Source organism: Pungitius pungitius, chromosome 19 (assembly GCF_949316345.1).
Source record: "Pungitius pungitius chromosome 19, fPunPun2.1, whole genome shotgun sequence".
Classification (NCBI taxonomy): domain Eukaryota; kingdom Metazoa; phylum Chordata; class Actinopteri; order Perciformes; family Gasterosteidae; genus Pungitius; species Pungitius pungitius.
Genome location: NC_084918.1, coordinates 4635528 through 4661986, shown reverse-complemented (window position 1 = coordinate 4661986; position 26459 = coordinate 4635528). Strand labels below are relative to the sequence as shown.

General features: G+C 47.9%; 1 protein-coding gene across 3 annotated transcripts in view; it reads right to left on the bottom strand.

The window, feature by feature from the left end:
- The window catches only part of dlgap1b (discs, large (Drosophila) homolog-associated protein 1b), a 66667-nt gene that overhangs the window by 23777 nt on the left and 16431 nt on the right, over positions 1-26459 (bottom strand). For 2 of the 3 annotated variants that reach the window (XM_037455615.2, XM_037455613.2), the window contains exons 2-6: positions 17967-18052; positions 8298-9449; positions 6296-6510; positions 3002-3179; positions 1249-1507 (exon numbers count right to left, since the gene is read on the bottom strand). In XM_037455615.2, the coding sequence (XP_037311512.2) occupies positions 1249-1507; positions 3002-3179; positions 6296-6510; positions 8298-9404 (1759 nt within the window). In that variant the 5' untranslated portion in view covers positions 9405-9449; positions 17967-18052. The remainder of the gene's footprint in view (positions 1-1248; positions 1508-3001; positions 3180-6295; positions 6511-8297; positions 9450-17966; positions 18053-26459) is intronic. The other variant, XM_037455614.2, reaches the window with a different exon arrangement.

Here is a 26459-nt window from a genome sequence, read left to right as displayed (position 1 = left end):
CACCCGCTTCTTACCTGACGGAGGCTTAAAAGGCGTTTTCTCTGCACTACCAGCAAATGATTACGGATCAAGGCAGTTCCATCTGCAGAATGTGCGAGAGACACCAAACAGCTGGAAGCGGGAGAAAGAGAGGCTTTGTGTATCATGTGTAGCAGCAGCAGCAGCAGCAGCTGTCTGCCTTTAAAAACAGAGTTTAGTCCCCGACGACACCTCCCCTGATAGATGGTCTTCATTATCTCCTGCTTCCTCGGAGGGAAGGAGCTCCGAGTGTCCCTCTCTTGATCTTATCAGTCTCCTTTTTCAGATCAATAGCTACCACCACACAATGTACTAATAAACTGAACCCGTGCCTTTTTATCATGATGTTATCTTGAATTATTAAAATATGTCGAATGAGGAAAAACTACAGGGAACTTCATATTTCAATATTTCATTAAAAGAATTAAATGATTGTCTTAGAAGAAGAAGAATTGAAGTCTTGACAGCATTAAACAAAAATGTTCTCTCCTTATAACCTTTAATGCCTTTGAATTGATTGAACTAGTTTAGTCATTCTTTGTATCTTGATGGCGTTTGATTACGTGAACGTAACCTTGTCAGCGATGTCCGGGGAAACGCTCTCCCGTAATTGGCCCGAACCAAACACGGAGGGAGGAGAAAGCCAGGGAACGTATGGGAACGTAAGGGAACGACGTCCGGGATCCGCAGCGGGGGAACGCGCAGAAGCACCCAGAGCTCGATGCCAGCATCAATAAAACGGCACGCAGCAAGGAGGGGAAAAGCCGTGCGCTCCGGACCCGAGAGGGAGAGGGCTAAAATAAGATCCAGCAGCCAGTGAGCTTTGCAGCTCAAATAAGCCCTAATGGTGGGAGAAAAAAAAAAAAAACGTTCTGCATTCACCACATTGTACCCGAGAAGTAAACTGGGTCAGATGGATAATAATGCACAGGGTTCGGGTCTCAGAAAACCGATGTAACTCTTTCCTTTATGAAAAATACTCAATTCAAAGTGCTTTTTTTTTAACCAGAGGAGAATAAGAAATGAAAATTTGATTTGATGGCCCCTGATCCAAAGTACCGCCTTTACATGAGGACAAATCCCTCTTTGTGCAAACTGCGGCAATGAATCATTCATTTTTGTTGCGGTTGACACTAAACACATGCTGCGCACACACACACAGCGCATCTATAACACATTTCTGCCTACGTATCAAGTCATGATGCACTGTGGTGTTATGCATGTCCACACCTGTACTGCTCTGGATGGTTCTGACGGTGGTGGTGGTGGTGGTGGTGCTGCTGCGCGGGGCCGAGTTGGTCCTGGAGGCGCCGGCCTCCTCGTCCTCCTGCGAGCAGCCTTTCTCTATGGCGCGCACGTAGCTGTGGCTGCGCACGCGGAAGCAGTTGGGGATGGGCAGGTCCAGGGCGTCCACCGCCTGCGACTCCATCTCGCTGAACACCGACTCGCACACGGCCTCGATCTGCCCGTTCACCTCCACCTCGCTCACCTGGGAAGGAGGGGGGGGGGGAGACAAACGTAGACATACAGTACGTGCGCTCAGACACCCGGACGGCAAAAAAAAAAAGAAGCACAAACGGGAGCATGCGTGTCGGGCAGGGGGGGGGGGGGGATTGGTGAAAAATAAAGATGCAGAGGCGCACGCCACCGTAGTGCAGTGGAAAAGAGAGATCACTGAGGCGAAAAGCATCTCTCTGCTACAAGATTTAACGTACAGAGAGACTTCACTTATTAGAACTTCAGCAGGCAGAGGGTTTTTTGGCGAAGGCGGTGTTCCAATATATGAAGCAGCTGTATATGCATTACATCAGACAAATGAAGCATGTTCAACAGGAGCAGGGGGGAGTGGTGGTGGGGGGGGGGGGGGGGGGATCACTGTAATATACACCTTCAAAAAGGTTGTGAAACTCTAGTGTGGCGTTACGGGTGAGCACCAGGAAGTGTCGACGCTCGCACTACAGAGATGTGAACTCTGTCAGCCCGATGCGGTTTGGGATAAAAGGGTGAAGAGGACAAAAAAAAACCACCCCTTCGAAGGGACGTGGCAGTGTTTGGGGTGTCTGTCACGAGAGTCACGAGGGAGCACGCTCTGTGGAGCTTGGAGTCCGAAAGGGTCTGGGGGACCTCAAATTCAACCCACTGACGCTAAGCCACTGGTTTTGGTGAGCCAGTTCACGCTAGCGTTTGAGAGGGGGGGCCACCTGTTTTATTCTGTTGCAGATGCCAGGCCCGGGGTGTGTGTCACTCTCCTTTGCGGGGGATGGGGGGGGGGGGGGCGCAATGTGCCGTGGCCCGGGACTCGAAGGGACGTCTCGAGGGTCCGTCGTTCGGCCCGACGAGGACAAGAAGTCGCCCCTGGGCTCTCGGAGGCGAGAAAATGGGCCCAATGCCCCGAGGCAAAAAAAGAAAGAAAGGTAAGCTACGCTCCCCGGTCCCTTCAGGGAAAAGTGAACAAAAACAACAGAATGATGGACGTCATATTCTGCTGCCGCCGTGGGAATAACGGACCTCCGAGGTCGACCGTTTCCCTCCCAGATCTCCAATATGTTTCAATAACTATGAATTCAAGGCGAACGTCCATCATCGTTTGGATTCAATCCCGACTCAAATCATTCATAATATTAGCATTTCATCCCGTACACAGCAGATGCCGCAATTGAGGAGAACATTTTTTATTTTCGTCATCACAAAGTATGCCGAGGCATAAGGCGCATATTAGATTGAAGGAGCGGATTGTGTGTGGGACGGGGGGGGGGGTGGCGCTCTTTAGTTAGCCAATCCGAACACGCCTGTAACCATCTGAAATCTGCACGCATACGCTAATTGGGAGATGGGTGTTTTATTTATTTTTTTCTTCTTACTGTTCATTGTTAACCTCGGCACATCTACGCTTGGGATTTCCACCCCCACCCCCCCTTGCACCACCTTATCGGACGCAGCAGCACAGCTTCAGGGGCGGCGAGGGCTCCTGGGGGCCACTAACCTGGCTGATGGTGCTCATGGCTCTCATGTAGCTCTCGTTTCGTGAGCGGAATTTGGGCGAGGCCAGCAGCCCCGCCGGGTCCAAGCTGTCCAGACTCCTATTGATGGAAACCTCACTCACCGCCCGCAGGTAGCTGTGGCTCCGGATCTGCAGCTTGGGCGAGTGCTCTGTGGAAATCCTGTGGCAAACAAAAGAGGCCCGGGAGGAGGGACAAAGACAAGTTCACAGTAGAGCAACAGCAGCTCGGCAAGAGGCAAAATATGTGGATCAATCCACAATATGAAAGACACTCTTATCTAATCAACAAGTGCACTAGCGGCAAGAAACACTGGCTGCAGTCCTTGAAGCTCCTTGCAAGCGCCGTGTAAAGCCTTTAGTGGTGAAAACACTCGCATGCGTGCGTCAGCAGAGGGGAGGAGGAACCGTGTGTAGGAAGTCTGCTCGACGGTCACGGTGAAAAAATGAAATGTATCACAAACGCAAAATCCACAGGGAAACGCACACAGAGACACGCACAGCAAAGGAAGATGAATAGGTGCCTCGTTAGCTCTCACCTGCCTCCGATCTGATCTGTGTGTGTGTGTGTGTGTGTGTGTGTGTGTGTGCATGAAGTTTGTCCGCAGGTTGTGCAGCAGATGGATGCCTGCTAAACAATTTATTTATTCAGGGGGAAGAAAACCGAAAAAGCTGACCCGCTTTCCTTCCTGATGAACACCGTGGCCTAGTAAGCCAACTTCCAGGAAGTAACATCTGATCTCAAATTCACTGTGAGAGCCAATATCCCTTTTATTTCACACTCCATCCCATGTTTACTTGTGTGTGCATGAAAAGGATTTACACACACACACACACACACACACACACACACACACACACACACACACACACACACACACACACACACACACACACACACACACACACACACACACACACACTCTTATAACTCTGCCTCCGGGTCAAGCCTGCTTTGATTATGTATTTCCTTCTTAAAAATAGAGTCTGGTTACTGCAGAGCTACATTAATCCTTCTTGGACGGCCGAGAGAGAGCCGGAGTAATAAAAGGACAGATGAGCTTTTGAGATGGGAATAAAAGTGATGCTTTTGGAAAAGGGTCTGAAAGGCTTACCAGCTCCTTTTATCAATACAGTGCATTTTTTTTAAGCCAAAAGGGGGGAAAAATACCCGATTGCACACCTAAAACTGGTAGGAATCTTCCACATCGGCTGTGACTGTGCGTGGGAGGAACAATGTACCATACACCACATCTTCTCTTGATTTCCCCGTGCGGCTGATTATCTGCAGAAATAATGTTGTCTTTTGTGGCAACTTGAATGGCAGACCGAGCCTGTAATCAGTACCACCTTATCGGCGGGGGGGGGGGGGGGTTCAGTCGGTCCCTTGCTGTACCTCTGTCGAACAAGTGACATTAATGAACACACGTTCCTCTCTGACAGCGAAGGGTCAGGGCTCTGGCAAAAAGCAGCCCAGTTGATTTTCACAGCGCTGCCAAGTGTTGGTGTACTACTGGACCGGTCTCGTCCCTTTTCTACTCCACTCTGTTCGCTTGAATGCGTCGCCTCATCTTTCCTGTCGGTGGGTTTCTCTGAGCTTGGTCATTTGAGAGGTTTTCTCAGTCCAAATTCTCCATCCTTCATTTTTTTTTTTTAAACCTCTCCTCCCTCCCCTTCTCCTTCCTCCTCCTAGCGACTGCCTGAATAATAGTCTGCAGAGTGATGACTGTGGTTGGAGGGATGGGAGGACAGAAAGACGGAGACGTCATTACTGCGAACCCTTTTTTCAGGATGTCTGTTCTTGCGGAGGTATAAAAAATAAATAATAAAAAGATAAAATCTAAAAATCTAGGGCAGGAATAAATTAATTCGAGGGCAGAAAGAAAGACGACGGTTAGTGACAGCGGGTGACAAACAAGGATGTCATTTTCTCCAGAGCTTGTTTGTCTGCCAGAATAATTCCAGCCATTTGAATGCATGCTCCATGTGCGCGCTGTGTGTGTTTTAATAAAGGCTGAGGTTGAACATTGGGCGAGATTAAACAAATCCCACAACTTCTTAGCACCAGCTCTCGGGTAGACAAGGACACAAGGGTCGGAGAAATGTCTCCAAAAACACACGGAACGACAAAGCTGATTTATTACATCGTTGCGCGCTGCAGCACAGAAAGCACAGGACCTGCTCATCCTCTATCTGCCATGTGCAGCAGTTGCGGCTTAGTTCGTTCCGCCGGGTTCCATCGGATGATGATGATGATGATGATGATGATGATGGCATTCCCCGGGCCAAATTCAAGTCATTAGCGGGCCCCAAGCAGTGCCACTTGCATTTACATAAGGTTGTGCACTTGTGTTTGTGCAACCAGCACAATGACTGAGCACCCAGTGGTGTTGTGCTCATCCCCCCCCCCACCCCACGCCCCCCCCACCTCCCCCTGCATGTTACACAGCTGATCAGTCACGGCCCCCTGCGCTGCAACAGAGAACTTGTGTTCCCTTTTCAAGGGTTCGAGTTTCATGGCTTGTGATGCTCAGTAACGAAAACAGGAAAAGGGTATAATGTCACGGTGATTTCTTATACAATTCAAATTGTGTGAAACCCCAGTTACGGTCAATTCATCACGGATCACACGTGCATCCTGTATCCTGCCAAATAAAAATCCTGAAATGTTTATATGCATTTCTTTCCAAAATAATATAAAGTAGGAAAAATGTAAGCGCTGAGCTCTTTGCGTGAGCTCAGGATAATTCATCTGGACTTGAGTGAGGAAACAAGGTTGTTAGCTTGATGTGCTCCGAGGCTTTGCCAAGTCAGCAATCTTTTTTGATGGATCTCATGTTGTGAAAAGGCCTGATGCAACAAGAAACAATTTGAATATTCAAATGATGACGTTCGGCTTTCTCAGATCTTTTAAAGAACTCGCCTTGAAGAGGCTTCAGCACATCAACAGTCATCTCTCGTGTTTTCCAATTAACGGCTCGGTCTGTTCGATGCGCTCGTGTCATTGTAGCGATACAAAAGCCGGCTATGTGTCACAGTCGTAAACACAGAGCAGGTTATTAAGCTGCTGGAGTCTGGGACACACACACACACACACACACACACACACACACACACACACACACAAGCCAGACCGCTGCCAGGCTGTAACCGACTGACTTCATCTCCTTCTGCCTGTCGCTGTCACTGAAACCTTCGCTCTATGAACATCGTGTTCTCAACCCCCGACACACAGGCAGCCACACACACACACACACACACACACACACACACACGTACTCAAGGGTGGTCATCTCCGTGAGGGACGGCTGCGTGGCCTTCAGGTAGCTGGCTCGCCGGGCCTGGACCTTGGGCGAGGGTTTGGGGCTGCAGTCCGAATCGCCGCTGTCTTCCTCCGCCATGGCCCTGATGTAGCTGCCGCTGCGCATCCGCCGGCACGGGATCTCGTCGTCCTTCCCCAGCGGGGAGAAGCTGCTCCAGTCGTCCTGAGGCACCTGTGGAGATGAGACGGTGAGGCGGTGAAAAGAAAGGAGAGAACACCGGGGGTGGTGGGGGGGGGGGGGGGGCGGGAGGGGTCGACCCTGCGGACAACGGAGTCTGTGAATGAAAGGAGGGCTGCAACGCGTCACACCCCCCCCGGGCCCTGACGCAAATACCTCCATCACACAGAGCGCTTCAGGCTTAAAAGGAGTCAATGGCAACCGTATCAATGCGGGGTCCGGGCTTGATCATACCAGGAGCTCGTGGGCGCCCGTCTTTCGTCCGTCCTGCGACGAACGCCGCATGTCAAAAGCAGAGAAATGGACTGTTTCGAGAGAACGGCGCATTGCGCCGGGCCTCGGGGTTTTCGCCGCCCTGACTTTTTTCCGCACAGGCGCTAAATGAAGGCGAGAAGTAAAAAGTAGGCGAAGCCGTCTCCCGTTTAAGGAGCGAGGGGGGGGGGGAGAGAGAGAGAGAGAGAGAGAGAGTCAAAGACAGCAGAGGTGGAGAGAGAGGGGAAACAAAGGGGGGTTTTGTTCGGCGGGAACCACTGCGGTCCCGATGCGACCCGGCTGTAAGGGCACCGGCGCTCAAGTGAAAGAAACGAGATCCAGAGTCATTCAGCGGACCGGCGCGTAACCAGGAGACCGAGCCGGCTTCGATTGTCAGGGGCAACTGCAGGCTGTGGTTCAACACCTCGCGAAAAAGCCCCCCCCCCCGGGGGGTTACCGACGACGGCGCCGCGTACGCGCGCGTTCATGTTTTTGGATCGCCGTTACCCTTCGCGGTAAAGTGCGTTTTTGTTAAAGCGCGTTTCTGAAATTGTCTGGGAATGTTTCACGCGTGCATGAACAAGGTTTGCCATTCGTTTGAGAGTGTGCATGTTGGAATGAACATGAAATACAAGGGCTCTACTAGCACGTTTTGTTTTAAGGATGGAAAAAAAGGGGTCTGCAGTCTCCTTGAGAGCTCGTATTTCTCTTCCGTCTCTCTTTCAGGAAAAAGAGTGGTTTTGGTTTTTTTTAGGCTTGGGGAAAAAAAAAAAACCCGTAGCTGTACTGCAGCGACATCATCCTTCCTTGATCCGCTCCCGGGTTCCTCCAGGCTGTTAAAATGCAAGGCCACACAGAACTCCGTCTCCGTCTTTTATGCTCCCTCATTCTCGCTTTCTGCCCCCTCGCCCGCCCCCTTCACACGCTCCTCTGTTTGCTTGTGACCATTCCGCTTTCCGCCGTCTCTTCACCTCTCGCGCTCGTCATTCTTATTGTAGCAGCCTACCTTTGCCCAGTGAATAAGGTACGCTACTCTGACTACGTGACAACCGTCGGTACAGTCCGCATAAATGTCATTTCATGTTGCCACAGATTAGATCTTCTGCTTGCTTTTACCGTGCTTGTATAACTGTGAATAAGAAATGCTAATTAAGCAGATGCCTGTATGTGAGCCTGATCTTTCAGACAATCGATTTGACAACCTCTGCTGGTACAGAAGTAAAAGGTGATGCGTCTCCATGCACATGGAGACAAACGCAGAGGAGCTGATGACGTGTGCTGATTGTGCTAAATGCTTTCTGATGATCCTCGGGGTGAAATCAACGTGACGCCAATCATTCCCCAAGTTCCAGGGAATGAAAAGATGAGGCTCCTGCTTCCCCGCTAGGCTTCTCTCAAATACAAACAAACAAACAGAGGTAGATACAGGAGTGGAGCAGCTGGCACTGGAGGATGCATGAAGCATGACGTGTGACATGCGGGGAGAAGGGGGGGGGGGGGGGGGGGGGTGGCTGCGTGAACTGTCCTACCTGTAGGAAGTGGCAGGTGCGTCCCTGCTCGGCCTTCACTAGAGCTTTATCCAGGTTGACCGAGGCCTTCTGGTAGACCTCCCTCGCTCTGCTCACCGTCAGAGTAGAAGACCACGAGCTCTTCTTCAACTGCACTTGTCCGTCCGGGGGTCCCGCCAGCGCCACGCCGCCGCCCCCCCCGCCGCCGCCGCCCCCGGAGCACGTCGAGCACTTCACGTCGTTGTTGCTGCGCGACGTCTTGAGCGAGTGCGCGCTGATGGTGTTGTAGGACTCCATGAAGTACTGCGACTGAGACTTTTCCGGGTGGCGCCCCATGGTCATGACCCCCGTGGGCGGGCCCCCGCCGTGGCGATGGTGGTGGTGGTAGAGGCACATCTCTCGGTCCAGCGTGTCGTCCGAGCTCCAGTAGCCCGAGATGGCGCCGCGCATCTTCGGCTCGGACTTGGAGCGGTCTTTGCTCTTGCCGCGCTTGCCGTGCTTCAGGGTGCCCGACGAGGAGGGCGGGTCATCGGGGCTGGACTTGCTGCCGTTCATCCTCCCGGCCCCTCCGCCACCGCCACCGGACCCCGAGGGCCCCTCCAGCGAGTGGGACTTGGTGAAGAGCTTCTGCACCGAGTGCACGAGGTGGCGTATCCGCCCGGGGCTGTCGCTGCGCTGGTGCTCCACCGCCGTGCGCTTGTACTGCAGCGTGTGGTAGCCCTCGCGCCGCACCGGCGCCTGCCGCTCAAACTGCTCCAGCAGGTTCGAAGGGATGCGGTTGTTGTTGTTTCCGCCGCCGCCTCCTCCTCCTCCTCCGCCCCCCTTGCCGCAACCCGCCGGCCCGACGTAAGGCACCACGGCGCCGCACTCGCCCTTCAGCTCGTGGTGCGAGCTGTAATGTCTGCGGGGGAAGGTGCAGCTGGCCAGGTCGGGGTACGCGCTGCACTCCGACTGGAAGGAGTTGCGCTGGGCGTAGCAGGGCCGCTCACCGGGGTGGGCCTCCCCCGGGTTGAGGAAGTAGGACCGGCGGTCCGAGTGCCCCAGGGTCATGGAGTCGTAGGAGGGGTCGCAGGTCACCGCGTGGTGGTGACTGCGGCTGCTGGACAGGCCTTTCATGGTCATCGTCATCCAGCCGCTGCCGCGGGAAGTCTGCACAGGCCCCAAAAACCAGCTCTGAAATGAAAGGGGCACGACAGAATTATAAATACACTCAAGGCACAGCGTCTTCTTTTGATTTAATTTGTAAAGGCTTTTTTTTTTTTTTTGGCCGTCCTTCACAGATGAGAGAACTCGATGATGTTGATGAGACTTGGACCTGTTCTTTCATTTTTTCTTTTTTGTGTTCCTTGAATCTTCAAAAAGGAGACTCTCTCTAAATATAGCGGCCACTTGGGATGTGGTCCTGGAGCATCAAAACCTGTCCTAAAGCCTCCTCTCCCACTTTTCTGCTCTCTCCGCAAGACTGTCAGAGAAAATTACAGGAGAAGAATGACAGAAAAAAAGAAAAAAAAACTAAAAAGAAAGAGGGGGGGGGGGGGGGGTAGGAGGAAGAGTTCAAAGCTATTTCGAGTTATTAAGTTCGAGGATGCTGTTAGAAAGGACAAAGCGGAGACGGTGATGCCGACACATCGGCACGGCCTCTGCTAACGGAATTCTGGAAAAGTGCATTTATTCTAGTTTTACAGTACACCGCCCCCCCCCCCCCCCCAACTCACAAGCACAACAAATGATCACAGCCCGGTGGAACACTTTCCCTCCGTACCTCCAGCGCTACTCGAAGGGCAAAACTAATTGGCCAGTAAAACCCAGCTGACGGCTTCTGGGCCGGTCGAGGCAAGCGGCAATAAACGACCTTTCCCTTACACGGTGACATGAAAACAATGGCATCCATCAGGGCCCTTAAACTGCCCCGCTTACCCATCGGGGGTTAGATAGCCGCTGATCCCGCGCGGTTTCCAAAAAAAAAAAAAAAAATAAGGGACTGGAGGTAAAGCTAACGAGACAATAACATGCGCCCACGCGCGGCGGCAGCGAGCCGGCGCCGGGAATTCATTACCGCGATTTTATAACACTCTGCCAAAAGGCTACTGTGGTAAATGCAAAATCTAAAAGTTAAAAAAGGAGGAGGAGGAGGAGGGGGAGTAGACAAGAGAAAAGAAGGGAGGCCGAGCAGGGGAAAGAGATGTCACTGCAGTTCTTTGAAGGCACCGAGGACTGCGTAGGGCACGTGGAGGGTGTATAATGACTGCTGTGTTTCACATCCATTATTTCGTTTGACATGGCTATATAATTAAAAGAAATTAGGTAAATTATTCATGCAATTTCCTGGTCAACCAGGGGATCAAACCACTCGGCGAGAGACAATACATTGCCCTTGTATTGTTTGAAGAGTAAATAAAAGAAAATATATAGCAAACAATAACCAACCCCCATCTGCAGTGTATTTACTCACTCACACAAAGCACACAGCTGCGCATGGTGCACCTAAAACGTGTCCAACTAAAGGTATTCGTTCCAGTTGACACAGATCCCTTCTGTTGGCCGCTGACGCACAGAATGTGACCTAAATAAAAAAGGCCCTCGCGGTGATCCACAGCAGCGTGTTTGTGGCACAGCTGTCTGCAGCGCTGCACTAAAGCCGAAAGATGGGTCATACCGGGTCTCTGCCTGCTAGCCCCACACAAACACACTCACACACACACACACACACACACTGAAATACAAATACATACAAATGCATCCGACAGGCTGGATTTTTTTTGTTTTTTTTGTGTAGCCGCTTGCAGGTTAGCAACGAGAAGAAGAAGATCCGCCGGTTGTGCGGCGTCCGTCAGGTGCGAACCTACCGCGACGCGAGGAGCGCTCCTGCTGTGGTCGTGTGCCATGCTCGATGTCCATCGTAGCTGACTGAACCCTGCTGCGTCTCTACCTGTCTGGTCAAGTCAACCTCAATGTAGCACAACCACCACAACAACAACTGCACAGGCTGCATATTAGCTCTGAGATACTAAGACACAAACACGCACAAAGGCTGTAACGGGTCTTCCCGCGCATGTCGGTCATTGGCAGCAAAGTAGCAGTTACTTTCCAGATTGCTCCCCCATTCGTGGGATAGATTTTGGGACTGGTCCGTTTTGGAGGTCCACCTTGAGCCACACAACAATTCCACAAACTACGGTCTCTACAATCCCTGCTTCACACAAAAAAAACAACAAAGCAAACAAATGTAAAACATCAAAAGGGACACAAACTTACTTTGTGTGAACAGGCTGTGAAAACTACAGAGACTTCATTACATTTCAAGCGATTATGTGCTGAACAGCAAGGTGTGCAAACAAAGTGCAGGAGTGGATAAAACGAGTCGGGCTATGAATGTTAATGCCTATTAACACCTGCACTGCATTAGCGCAGCAGGCTAAATTCTATTAAGATGCCGAAGCTTCTTTGGGCTCCGACGAGATAAACGCAAAGTAGATTTTTCCTTCTCTATCGTCCAACGGCAGAGAAACCTGAAAGCGGCATCCAAGTGGTCAAATCGACTCTTAATCTACGCTTTTCTTAAATTTTTACTGCTGCGGCTTCTCTTGCCGGTAAAATAAAAGGCTGTTTCAAAGGCCCGACTCTGTAAGAAGGAGCTCTGGGCTTGCAGAGCATCTTTGAGGCCTTCAAAGGCCGCCGAGGCTTCGAAAGGTGTCCTCTTCCCGCTTTACAACAAACACTACCGATCTGCTCTGTGCGCAATCACCTGACTGGAGCGCATGCGTCTTCATGTTATGGATCGAAGGAGAAAACAGTAAAGCACTTTAGCTCCGTCTTCTAGGTCAAGTGAAGTTTGCAGTGTATTTCCCAGTATATTTACGGAACAGACTGGATACGAGTTTAAAGATAGACGCACTACGTTTGTTGTACATGTGACACACACAAAGGATGTCAGCAGGCCCAAATGCTTTTGATGGTTTACTGCGTTGTGCTGTGAAAACAAAAGCAATGCAGCATTCCAGCATGGTCACGAAATCACATTTCACAGTGAAATAAGACACATGCTTATTTCCAGACTTGCATAGAAGGCTTCAATCCTTGCATACTTGATTAATACTGACAAGAAAAAAAATGTAAACTTTTTTTAACAGGTGATATCTAGTCATGCAAATATGGTCATAAAGGCAGCCAGGGGCCAAACAGCGGTTGGGGGAGCTAGTCATTTCTTTTTGGGTGTTTCCGGATTATGTAGAAGTGGCTTTTAGGGAGGTCAGGAGAGGCTGAGAACGAGCAACCTTAATGTCTTACTAAAATGTACTCTACTAAAATGACCTAAATGATAGATGAGCGTCTTCGCGGACTGTGCCTGTCTGGCAGCAACGAGGTAATGCTTTGAAGAGAAACTCAAAATTGCTGCTTTTATATTATGTGATGTGCTTCATAAAATATACGAGCGTCTACAAAATCAATGGAGCACATGATAAAAGTCAAAGAAATTGAAAATTGATGGAAGTGAAATGCTTTCAGCATTCCATCTTATTTCACACTGGGGCAAATCTCTCTCCACCCACGACAGGTCTACGCGAAGGCGTTTCGAAAAGGACACCAAGGACACCGTATACCTCGACTGTATCAACACACGGCAACTTACAAAAAAGGTAATATGCATCTTTTATCAGAGAATGAAAAGGCGTTGCTCGACATTGAATCAAAGCCTACAAACACATATTTACAGCGCATTTTCTATTTGATCATGGATCTACGATCTTGTTGTGGATCCAGTTCCACGTGCCCGGCGTGTGTGTGTGTGTGCTCGCGGTATCGGAAACACGTGCCTTCGTGGGTGGATGGAAGGACGGCCCCTTTGTCACAACCAAACTAATTAGGCCCGACTGTCGAGGGCTTTCTGTGACAAATGGAGTGACTTTGTGGAGTTATAGCTCGCTCCCCGCCAAACACATTCGGGAGACAAATTCCTTAAGTGATGAGGTCTTTTTTGATCCAGGTAAACAAATTAAAAGAGTCATTAAGTCTAGAGGAAGAATGGTGTCGTTTGTCTGCAGGCAGAGCCGCCACGGTGCTCGGGAAACTTCAGCAGAACAGAAAACTGGTGAAAACCTCACAATGAAGGCAAAAATACAGCCAAAATGCAACAACATAATAATATTTGATATGCTTGTTTATCTTCATTTTACCATGAAAGAGAGAAAAAACATTGAATTAACTGGAATTGTCTGGATTCTTGCAGATAAAGCTTGAAGGAATACATCAGATTAACGTTGCTATGCTGAAAATCTTCTTCTTTTCTGATAATAATGAATACAGTGATTCACGAAGACTGAGCTGAATGGATCGAACACTTTGACCCAGAACAGAAGGCCATGACTCCACTGAGATTGGTGCTACGTGGCTTAAGGTTGAATCCATTATGGGCATACAGTGGAAGTCAAGGATAGAGACGACAGCCCCTATTATTCACTTCAAAGGGTAAGATTTACAGATAAATATGATAACATTCGGTATGTCATGTGATGTCTGAGAGGATATTTGTAATTCTAATGTATTTCTGTCCCTAAAGAGCACTGTGTAACTGTGCATTAGGGCATTAGTGAAAGAAGCCAAACTGTGAAGAGACGTTGCTCGCTACCTTGTGGCAACATGGTGATTCTACAACCACAACTTTTACTTCTTAATAATGCAAATGTTCGTGCACTCAAGAAAGGCAGAACAGACTGTAAGAAGCTGCAGGTCCAGGATAAACAAGTGGACGGATAACACAAGATAAAACCTTCTTCAAGCACGGACTAAAGAAGAGTGGCAAATTAAAGAACAAATCTGAAGAAAATGATTGAAGAAGCATTATGAAAGGCTTAGTATGATAAAAAAAAAAAGTATTTGGATAAAAGTCTTATCAAGGCTAGAAATGCTGCAACAACATCCAGGACTGTTGTATTCAAAGTTTATGTGGCACGAAATTCAGTTATTTCCTTTAATATGCATTTCATTACAATTCCTCTTAAACGAGCACTACTTTACGAAATCCATTCTGAGCCTGTCGACATACAAACTAATAAGATAGCAGGTAAAAATCCAAATTAAAAATTTGCATATTTCCCCATCTGTGCTCACACAAAACAACAACGTCAACCTACAGTTGATCACATGTCAGGACTGGTGTTCCTTTTTGCTGGTGTAGTGGAATAACCTGTGGCTGTCTGCTTGTGAGCTATTCATTCAACGTTTATTATCAGACAAAATATATTGTGACCAATCGACTAGCGCAGCTTGTGTCTCTTTTGGGGAAACGCGTAACGGGCCGACGACAAAACCGAAGCCTTTTTGATGAGATTACCTCGACTCCATCCCTGAGACCAACGCGAGGCTATCTGCTTTGACCTCTGAGGTCAGGGGTCACAGACGGGTCACGGCAGGCATAAAGCGGGTAAAGCGATGAGGAAAAAACTGGACGAATCCGGGCCTCTCCTTGGCTGCAGGGCAGGGGCGGCACGTCTCATCGGGGGGGGGGGGGGTGACACATCGACGGACGGCTGACAGATCGGAGATCTGACTGAGCAAGTGAGTGGGGGCGGGGGGGGGGTCTAACCCCTCTGTCTTCTTGCAGGAGTGCTGAGAGACACACAGATACACAACAGCCTGCGCACCGCAAACGCACACAGTCACGGCGACGGATGAGCCTCAACCAAACACGCTTCCTGCGCACAGAGCGGGGCGGGCAGCAGGGGAGCGGCGTGCGCCGGCGGGTTGGCAGCGGCTTGACCCCGGCTGACCTCACGGCACGACTCGGTGGCCCGGAGAGACTAATTCCACCGAGACGGACTCAATTATGTCTCCTGTCACTTGAGGTTTTGCCGACGTCGACGTTGGAAAGGAGGATAAAAACAGAGGCACCACGTTAGACGTGAGATGACAAATGTTTCACTCCCACTTTTCTGGATGCAGGTCTGCTTCTAATAACATTCATTTTGTTTATAACTCAATGAAGATGACCAGAATTTAGGGCAAAAATCCCAAAAGCAAAATGACTCAGTTTAACGTGATATTTGCTAATCCAAGATCCGAAAAAGGTCATCAATTGGTAAATAATGCATTTGCTTCATGGAAATTCTACTATTTGTTCAATATTCATTCAACAATGTTTCTTAATGTTCTGTTCCTTCCTTTCAGATTCAGTGAAGACTTGTTTGTCATATTTAAGTGTTTAAAGTAGAGCGACAGGATAATTAATATTTAGCTCAACAAACCGCATGGTTTCGTTTAAAACTGCAAGATCAAATATTATACATCTTTAAAGACACAAACATATTGAAGTTAAGATCATCCCTTTTGCCTGGATTTTACAGTGTTATGAAGATAACATTATACGTGTTCCCTACGTACAGCACGTTGGAATTAGAAACAAAAGAGTGTTAAATAACAAACGGCCAAATGAACTGTGAAATGTGCCGCTCGTTGAGCAAGTTAAATTAGCCTTCATTTCATAATTTGCTCAGGTACACACTGATAACAGCCTCCGACTCACCGGTACACCGAGGTGACACACGTCACATTAAATAACTTTTTGAGAACGGGAGACTCTCGGGCCGTCCACCACGGTTAAGAGTCTAATTTCGGCAACAGAGAGATACGATCTTAAATTAGTCTTTCAAAAGGCAGGGGAGAGAAGAGAAGAAAAAAAAATCATTTAATTTTGGTTTACGGTGAATTAATGAAGTGGGGCGGCTCAAAGATAAGCAGGTTTTAGCTGAGAGTTCCTTTGTGCTCTATATTAAAATATATTATGGCCTCATTAAAAACGTACTCACGGAAAAACATTTTGAAAGACTGAACCACTTTCAGCGCAATGCTTAAAGCTCGATTAACACAGGTTGGTGGTTCCTTCTAAAACACTGCCGCCTAAAATCTGTGAATAAAGCAGTTACACAACACTCTTCGTATCATCCACTTGATTCCTTTGGAAGCAATGAATGAAATGCCTCTCAGTCCTGGTTATCTGTCATCATTGAGCATCTAGAACTGTAGCTGATGTCCAGCTTGATGTCCACCCCTTTCCTCCCCCCTCTAGCTTACTCACCTCCCTTCCCCTGTTCCCCCCCCCCCCCCCCCTGCGGTCGGGCGTCTCTGTTCCGCTGTGATTGTCGGTATCGTTGCCATTGCTTCCTTCCCACCGGCCAAGATTTACCTCATCGGATCGTCCCTAATTACACATTCTCATTCGCTGCCTAATCTGCATAAAAACACACTCCCCCGGAAAAAGGAAAAAAAAAAAAAAACGCAGAAAATGACACGAAGATTTTTGAGTATTTGAGAATAGTGTTAATTTGAAGAGCCTGAAGACCTGTGATCACCTGCCTGCTTAATTTTTCAGGCAGGCTTCGATTCGATGACCCGAGCCGGCGCCGCAGTGATACGTTTTCAAATGGTAAGCTGCGCTCGCTGCAGAATCCGGGGCCTTTTTGGCCGCCTCGCCGCCCCGGCGCCGGCGTTGGCGCGTCGACAAGAGCCGAGCCAGAGACGGCATCCCGTGCGTGATTACACATCAACCGCTCGTGGTAATGACGGCGCGCGGGTTCCCGAGCTGCAGCTGGCGTGATCATTATGCACACTCTGGTTTGTTCTGGAAAAGGTTAGGTTTTTCGTGAATTATTATTTGCTTCATGTATAACAAGCGTGTACGTTGCGTTGCAGGGTTAAAGACATTCAGGACACGCTGTCAGTCCACAGTTAAACAGACTGACTTTTAGAGACGTCTGACAAAAACACAAGGTTTCCATTTAAAATGTCAACCTGATAAATAACAAGATGAGAGCTTGCAGCACATTTAAAGATCAGATAACATATAATTACTTTCATAAAGACATTTGGCGAAAAGGGCCTATTGAATGTAGGAGACAGTTTAATGATAATATTTTCCGTGCCTTCGATCGCTGATAGGCCCGGGCCAGGTCCATGGTTTACCATTAAGACTGAGTTACAGGGTAGATAAAAAAAATCCCGATTCCTTAATGACTGTTACAGATTTAAAAAAATGTAAAATCGATAGTATACTCAGCATCTTTCAAAAGATCTTTGATTTGAATGTTAGAATAAGGTTGGTGTGTAGTTTTTGCACCATGTCGCTAGAGGGATTGTGCCTGGCACAGTAGACATGTTCAGCACTTTTACTTGCTAATAAGCACTTTTGCACACTTTTTAAACTGTTTATCTCACCACCGCCATCTGCTCTGTCACCAGCTGCTATTACGCGAACAGGAAACAGCATTTAATCCAAACAAAAACTGTTTTTCATTTGGTCTGTTCGTCTCATCTTTCCATCATCCCCCCGTTGTCCTGCCGGCGTGCCCCCCCGCCCCCCCCCCCCCTCTCGCTCAGTGCACGGTTCTCATCTCTATCTCATTCCTGAGGCCGTCGGCGGGAAGCCGTCAACCTTGACCGATGCCTTTTCCACTAACGGGGCACTGTGAGGTTACGGCTTTTATAGCTTTTACCTTTTGTTAAGGGTTACTGCGTTTAAAAGGTCAAAGGTGAACTGCGAGTGTATGCAGGTGTACAAATTGGCCGCGTCCAGAAAGCGTACAACATTGACATTGAACTTTTTCTTTAGGTACTGCTCACCTCAGTGAACCCACGTTATAGGCAACAATACAAGTTGGACACATACTTTATATAAAGAGCAATTTCGGTGAAACTCACCTTCTTTATGGTCTCATTTTTGGCATCTTTTTTCCCCTTTGCTTAATTCCAGGTTCCTCGTCCTCTGCGCGAGCACATTTTTCCACCTTGAAGTAAAAAAAAAGAAAAAAAAGAAGACAGAATCCATGGTTGAGAATTCATCACAACATAGAAAATCAGTGGCGCGTTGCTCCGGTGGCCAATGTGCCGCTCCGTGTGCCGTGCGCTCACGCTGTGATGTTGCTCCCCGTGCTTTTTCCGGACTCACTTCAGTGCTGCAATTACTGGGGAAATGTTCGAGGGTGGGTGACGGCAGAGACCTTCTTTTGAAGAAAACAGAATGGAAAAGCTGGTCTTCATTGACCAGAGAGGGGGGCGGCTTAAAATACATTTGAATGGTGGTGTGTATCCATCAGCTAAGCCGAGTTTTGTACGGCTGTAAAATCATGTACAAACATGATGTTTTTGGATCCTAAAGCTAGTCTTTTTAGGAAGCAACATCTCAGGGATATGGCACGAGAGGCGGAAGGAAACATGAAGAATTCATTGGGGTAAGAAAAAAAACAAAAAACCAAAACATGCGAAGTGGAGATAATTCCTCTTAAGCCTATTTGATCTTTTTTAAATCTAGCTTGTTAAGTCCTAGAGGTGTTTTCGGGGAGGGGGATTGCCTCAGGGCAATGACTCTACTTAACAAAAGAAGCAGATCGCCAAGTTCCACAAGGGCAGTGGCCAGGTCATGTTTGTCCTCCCATGAAAAAGGCTTGTGTGGAAACATCCTGCTCTGTAAAATAACCTCAACCAGATTCATAATTGTGCGCGTTTTTAGAATTGAGCAACAATCTGCCATTCCTGTTCAGTGGAAAGCATCCGTTTCCTGAAATCCCATTAAGGTGCAGTTCATTCAGGGGCCACGCGGCAGATGGCGTCTGTCCGACCCTCGCCAGGTGGGACTTGGTTTGGACAGGTTGCACACGCACAGGTCAGAGTGGGGAAGGAGGGCAGGGGGGGGGGGGGGGGGGGGCTTTAGGTCCTTTTCACATGACAAGGATGTTGCAATACAAAAAAAAATAAAGTCTGGCAAAAGTCATGCAAAGTTGGTGCATAATTGTTACAAATCTGTGACAATGTTAGCTATTACGCTACACAGCTAGCTTTCTATTGGCAGCTACAGCACTGATGTTAATACGTTATTAATAACTCAACGTTACTGTGATGGTTCAGACGGTGAAGGATTTTATGTAAGGATCCAAGATAAATTCAGCTGTTGAATTATTGAGCATTTTAGTGATCTCAGGGCAACTCTTAAATCCTTTGCTAAATTAGTTTTCAGTATTAGAAGATTTTTCTCACCTAACCTAGAAATCTCCATTTAATAAAAAGGAAATTTTGATATAAAAACGGACCCCTTCTTCGTTTCGAGTGATAAACGAAAACAACTTCAGCAAAGATGGGATTTTACAGCTCATGTCCTCTCTTTTCTGTCAATCATGTCACCTCTGCAGGGGAGAGTTTCAATTTCACACTCTACTGGGGTGTATAACACACACACACACACATCACTTAAACACAGGTAGAGACACAGAGGGTGGGTGGGGACTGATCTGTTAAACAAAAATGGATCAACACAAGTTTTCATGAATGAGTAAATAACCCGGGGATGAACAGAAATGGATATTTGAGACACGCCATCGGCATGCTAATAAAGCTCTCACTGCTCTCGGTACACGTAAGCAGAACAGGCAAAGCGGACCCCCAATGGCCATTCTCCTACTTTCAAATCCACAACGGGGCTTTCATTAGGGTGAAGGCTCTTCCTTAAAGGTGCAACAACGTATGTGTGCAGACTTGAAGTAGTTGATCCAAGTATCCATCTCCGGGTAAGCTTCCTGAAACTGCAGCTCTCTAATTCACTGTAATCCGCAATGTGAATAATTCATGAGTGAACAATAAATCCCCCCCCCCCCCCCCCCCCCCCACACAAAAAAAGGTCCGTCAAAAGGAGAAATGGCTGTGACCTTCTAAGCAAAATAAGGGAAAGTCAGGAGAGCGATAGGCAGAGAGAGAGAGCGAGTTATAAGAGGGATGAAGAATGACAGGGGAACGGTAACAGTGAAAAGAACGAAAGGGGAAATAAAAAAAGAGGGATCAACGAACGAGAGAAATATCTCCACTAAAAAAATAAAACAAACGGGGGAAAAAGAAACTCCATATGCTGGAGTGTGATACGGAAATAAGGCCTTCTTTATGCATGAATCTCTTAAGAGCACAATCAATGGGGTAAGCGATACATAAAAGATGAGGCCGGGTTTGACCCGTGCACTGGGGGAGAGGGAGAGGGGGAGGGGGGGGTTCTGCAGAGCCTCGGCTGGAGGAGGTGGCGACTTAAGACGCCGCCAGGGCATCCTTTGAAGTCGGGGCGGATGAGGACGGGCCGCGGATCAGGCCCACGCTGCATTAACCCTCCGAGCCCGCGCTCGCACCGAGTCGGCGGCGGCGGCAGGCAGCCCGCCAGGCCGGCGTGATGCATCATCCGCACGCCGCTGTGCCACGGATGCATTACACGCAGCCATTATTCAGAACTCGGGCGGCGATTATCTCCGTGCTTCATCACGTCTCCACAGCGAGCACGACTTTACAACAGAGCCGGGCTGCTTACTTTTGGACAAAAGGGGGGGGGATTTGTGGAGCGGGGGATGATAACGTTAACTCCGGGGTCATGGGATTCCTTATCCAGCGCCAGCGGGGTAAAAAGCAAAACAAATATACCAACAGGCAAACCCATGTGTCTGCGTGAATCGCATGAGCAACGCAGGTTGAAAGTCGCACACCTGCGTGCGGACAGCACCACACTTTGGCCCGATTGCGCGCGCTCCGGTGACAAACAGAGGTGAGTCACGTAAGGAAGAGGATTAGAGCGGCTGTGGAAAAGCACAGCGTTATTGACGGAAAAGAGCAGGATTTAGATTTAGCAGTGCCAGTCAGCGGGAGCTTCTAAGCCCCTCCCCCATGTACCCGGACGACACTCAACGCGTGGACCAGTGAGGATTCAGCGAGACCGTCTCAGGTCGCTGTGGGCCGGCATCGCCCGGGCAACCGCAAGTCCACGCTGCGCCCCGGTCCGACCCGACTGGGTCTGATCCCGTGACTGCAAAGACATGTACTGTAACATCCCTCAAATGGCATCTATTCGCGGAAAGAACGTACACTAATCCCATGCAAAATATACCCAAATCTCTTTGTGAGTCAAATAATTCCAGATTTTAAATACATCACGGGCGATTAATCTAACCAGAGGCTCTTACCACCAACATCTGGCTTTTGTTTTGTTTTTATTGGACATAAAGACCATTTGTCCAACAGCCCATTAACCTTAAAAAAGACATTGTTCAGAAATGTGTTTTTTTTTAGGTGTTTTTACAGGAGCACTGAGATGTGTGCAGTAATTTGTAATTGAAAAGTCTGCGGTGTGATTTACAGGTAAAGGGAGGAGGGGGGGGGGGGGGGGTGTTGACGGCCCCCCACCTGAGACTTCCAAAGGGCCCACTTAATGAATTCACAGTGCCGTAATGTGAGAACCACACGCTGATGACAGGTCATTTTTATTGAAAGTCAGGCCTTGGTGTAGATATTTGCATAAATGTGCACAGGCACAAAATCGGAGAGATTTGAATGTGACGAGTCCGATCGGTTATTTTTCCAGTCAGTGTGCGCAAAGGGTCATTGATTTCTTCTCACACTCTGATCTGAAACGTGCCGATGCGTATACACGTAGCGGGTCCCAGCACCAGGGCGCCTTCATGCTCCCCAAGTGGGTGAAGACTGGCAGTTGAGACGTGGAGGAGCGTACTGAATGCAACCAAACGAGATGCCACGCTTTCTGTCACTATTCGTCTTTTATGTCATCATTGGCAGGAAACTGGATATACTGGAAAGCATATTAAAAAAAAAAAAAAAAAAACAGTCCGATGTGAGCAGCACTTTCGGCATTAGGCATGAAGGCCTGTGGTGAGAATGCAGTGGGAGAGTAAAGGAGACATATGGCCCGTTGTGTCTGACTGCGTGAATGCTGCTGGGTCTCAAAGTGAAAGGGATACCGATGTAATATCTGTAGAATCGTTTTAACACTCCCTCGGTTTCTCATTTTACAATCAGACGCAATGGATTCGGACTGCTCAGATGAGCCCTACCGGCGTGTTGTCGAGCTCGCTAACCCGGCTGAATAATCAGAACGGAAAAAAATCGACTGAAATTTGAATTCTCCACACTAAAATTATACTGCAGCTGTTGCGTTTTCAATTTCATGGACAACCGACTGAAGCACGTCGTCACCCTACTGCCTTTAAATGTTCAAACGCGATGTTTTCCCCCCCTTTTCAACCCGGACACAGAATGTAACATCGAGTTACAACAATAAACACAAGGACAGCCCATTGCGTTTATCAAGTCCACATTCTAGTTATGTTACTTATTGCTCATTGGTCACTTCAACACCCGCACGAGAGGATTGGACGGCTGTATCGGAACACAAAAACCTGCACAAACGTGACAAAAAGAAACTTGGAAGGCTTTCTCAAAGCCACCACAACTGCACTGCCTAGTAAATAACATGGGTTTTAAAGGTAATTCGCAGTTCACGTAATGTCTGCCGTGTCTGAGGTTGTTTGGTTCGGTTCGGTTCAGTTCGGTATGTGCAAAATGATATGGATAAATATGCAAGACTTGAAGCCAAAGAAAAGGTGGGTCATGGCCATCGGAGGTCATGCAATACGAGCGATACGTGTTTTACACGGTCAGGCATTAGGTGAGGATGAGCTGACTCAGCACGGCCTCCACAGAAGAAGGCCACACCAACTAAAAAAGGTGCAAATAACGTGGCTGCGGTCCTGTAAGTGCACCATGTGGTTAAAAAACCCAACTCGGCTTCCACAGCACTGATTGGATTGTTAAGCTCATCCGTGCTTTGATTCACGACTCAAACCCTGAGAAAAAAAAAAATTGCACTGGCTAAGAACAAAAGCTGGGATGATTACAGTGAGTTTTTTTTTTTAGGGCCGTAGACTTTCGGATTAATTTCCGCTGACCCAAGATAAGCCCAAGTATTTCTTAGTCGACAGCGAGAGAGACAGTGGGCTGAGTAGGATTACTGGAAGGCGGACGCCACTGAATGCCACAGTGAGACGTGGGCTGTGACATTTGTCGCGTTGTCCTCGGTGTCTCAAGAGAGACGGCCTCTCAATGGTCCACAATCACACTCAACGAGTTCAAAATGGACTTTGAATGTCCATGGAGTGTCATAAAGGACTTAAGGACAGGTTGAGCCAAAGGACAAACGGTTCAGTCTGCGAAACAAATGGGAAGACGGCTAAGGCACCTTCATGCTCTGATCTTATTTGTTTTTAAAATACAATATTTTAGACAGAATGCAATCACTGTTATTTCAGGAAAAATATCCTGCAATAAATAGTCCCAATCCTTGGTGGTAAAAGGGGAAGAAAGATACATTAAACTCAAAATGAATCCTTTTCGACTAGATAAGTACACCAGTGTAAAGAATGATGGCAGAATAAAGTAATCAGTTTGACTTTGAAAATGCTGAATTGAGGCAATTGGTTCTATTCAGTACCTTTTTTTTTCTCAATAAAAACTTCGCCCACGAGCTCCCGTCAGCTTTGTGCTTTCCCCCGACGTCCCGTGACAATCCTGTTTGAATTAAGTGAATGTGAGCAGCCCAGATGGCTCTCTCCATTTTAAAATGAAGGTGTGATTAGTTTGACATCCTCATGTCGGAGACAGGTGTGGCAAGGTGAGGTCACCCACCTACGAAAGCCCATCTGTGGACCGGAGCCTTCCTCTCCGTGACAAGACGCCACATCCCTGTCCAGGCTCCGTCGCGACGGGACAACTCAAAGCGATCGCATCTGCGAACGCGAACGTCGGGGCATCGAAATGTTGCAACAATTCCACGGCAGATACAGCGGGCCTCGCACGTGGAAGGTTATGGGTTCTCGCTCTCTGTTCATATCAGGCTGCCTTCTTCTTCTGCTCCTTTCCAAGCATAAGGCTCCCACGGCCTTATTTGTGATATTTTTCTCCCTCTCTGCCACGCTTTTGTTCTCTCTCATGCATAATCGGTGGTTTTTCATGTCCCCCCACCCCCCCCCCCCCCTCCATTTTCCCCCGGAGACAATCTTTCCCCGGCTCCCTCTCCCCCCCCCCTCTCTCTCTCTCTCTCTCTTTCTCTCACTCCATCACTCTCCACTGCTCACTCAGAATAACAGCAGCGATCTATCAGAACATTTTCTGTAACCGGGGGGCAATTTTCTAGACCTGTCAGAGCATCCGCCTTTTTCTGTACTGTACCACGGCGCCGTGGTAATAATAACACCAGGGAATCTGATTAACACAGTGTAGCATGTGTGCTGCATGGCCACGGTCAGGGTCAATGATTTCCTGCAAATTCAAAAAACGTGGAACGTGAGCGAGTGATGTGGGCAGACTGGAAGGGGGGGGGGGGGGGGTGCAAATGCTGGGGCAAAAAAGAAGGGTGTGCTCAGTGATTAAGTGAGACACAAGCCAGGGACTGTAATCAGGCCAAATCAATGTGAACTAATACGGTGCCAATTAAGAAAGCGGGATTCGACGCCCAGGACCTAATTCAATCTCCTTCCTAGCTGTTAGAGGATAGATTCAAAGTCCCGGACACAAGGCGGATGGAAGGTTCTTTCTCAGTGGAGGTTTTCCAGATTACACAGACAGCATCCGCCCTAAAGCTCAATGCTAATAAAGGGGGCCCAGCAAAAACGGGATACCTCATACTTTTGGGGCTTATTTTTGTCATCTTTTCTTTCATCTCTCAGTGGTTCCCTTCATTCCCGTTGTCACTGCCAAATGCACAAATAAATAAGTAATGCACATTATATTCTTGACAAAGGCTCAAAGTGGGTGTTTTCTTTTCCCAGAGCAAGCCAGACTGCGTGGAAGTGAGAAAAGAAAAGAATTTCCCCAAATATGAACTCTGTCTTGTTGAACAGCTCTTAAATGATTCTGCGTGGTACCGTACGTCGGTGGGTACGACGCTATTAGCCGTAGCTGCATGTCCAGGCTATGTGGACAAAGCCAGGATTTTGGTCTCCAACATAATACCAGCAGACATGAAAAACCAGCAGGAACACCTAACACAAGGTGGTGTGCATGCATGTGTGGCCACAGGTTGCCCGCGGTAACACACTGCCAGACAACACAATGGCCCTAAATTGACAGGACCCGCTCATCTAACTATTTCAATCTCATATGTTTCCTTTAAACTTAACATCGAGTGGTCATTTGAACACTAAACCCTTTGAATTATTAACACTGCTTGCGTAACAGCAACGTTCTCTGGGGAAGCAGAATTCACTGACTATACAGGTTTTTGATGTTATGCAACTCAAGGTTTCAGTGGTTTTGAATAAATAACAAAACGCATGTACAGGAGAAAAAAAAAAAGTATGTGTGAGGTGGAAGAAATAAGACAGAAAAGACCTTGTGTCCAGCAGATATATCCCTTTACTGAGCCGATAAGGCAGTGCACCTCACACACACACACACACACACACACACACACACACACACACACACACAGTTAAATCCGCACATTGAGCGAGGAGAACAGCCCTCGTGTCGTTGGGCCTGAATTTCTAGAAAACCCCTCGATGACTTACAGCTGAGAACACGTGCAACCCTGTCGTGAGACAAAATGAGGATTGTGTGGAATTCTCAGGAGACGTGGTCCAGATTGTCAGACAGACAGGCTGTCCGTCATATTTAGCAGACACAAGACAAATAGTGTTTTTCAAAGCCAGGGAATACAGGAAGTAAAAAGCGCTTATTTTTGAGTGTCATGTCCAGATAGTCCAAAAACAGTAAATATATATTCTCAAAAATAAAAATAAAATACAAAGAGGGTCACAAGCAGAGTACATAGACCTACAACTGTACCAATGTCTCCACAGCAGTCATGTGACGGGAAGGTGCTGAATGACCTAAAACTCTTTAATGTGCTACGTCATCACATCGCTCAGCCTGGCTGGTGGATACAGTCTAATAAAGCAATGCTACTTGCAATTATTATTTCTATTTGTACTTGAATGCTCTGTGTAAGAAACAAAATACCAGCGCTTTTAAAGCAGACATTCAGTGTTTATGGTCTTATTATAAATCCTTTAGCTTTATTAGCCGACCTCAACAAAACTATTTTGCACACTGTCTGGACGCCATCGATAACTATTCATTCCTTTTTAAGCCCTTATAGTTCACCATTACTTCAAGCTTGGGTTTCGTTTATTTACAACCTTTTACAAAAACAGCCTGAACTAAATTATGTTTTTAGCATTTTAAATTAGCCTTTTGGATAATATTAAATAATCTCATCTCTCAAAATGGAACTGAATCCTTAAAAATTGGCTAATGCTGCAGTTGATCAGTTAAAATGACAATTGACTTGTGAGACAAGGAATCAAACTGGTGAAACAA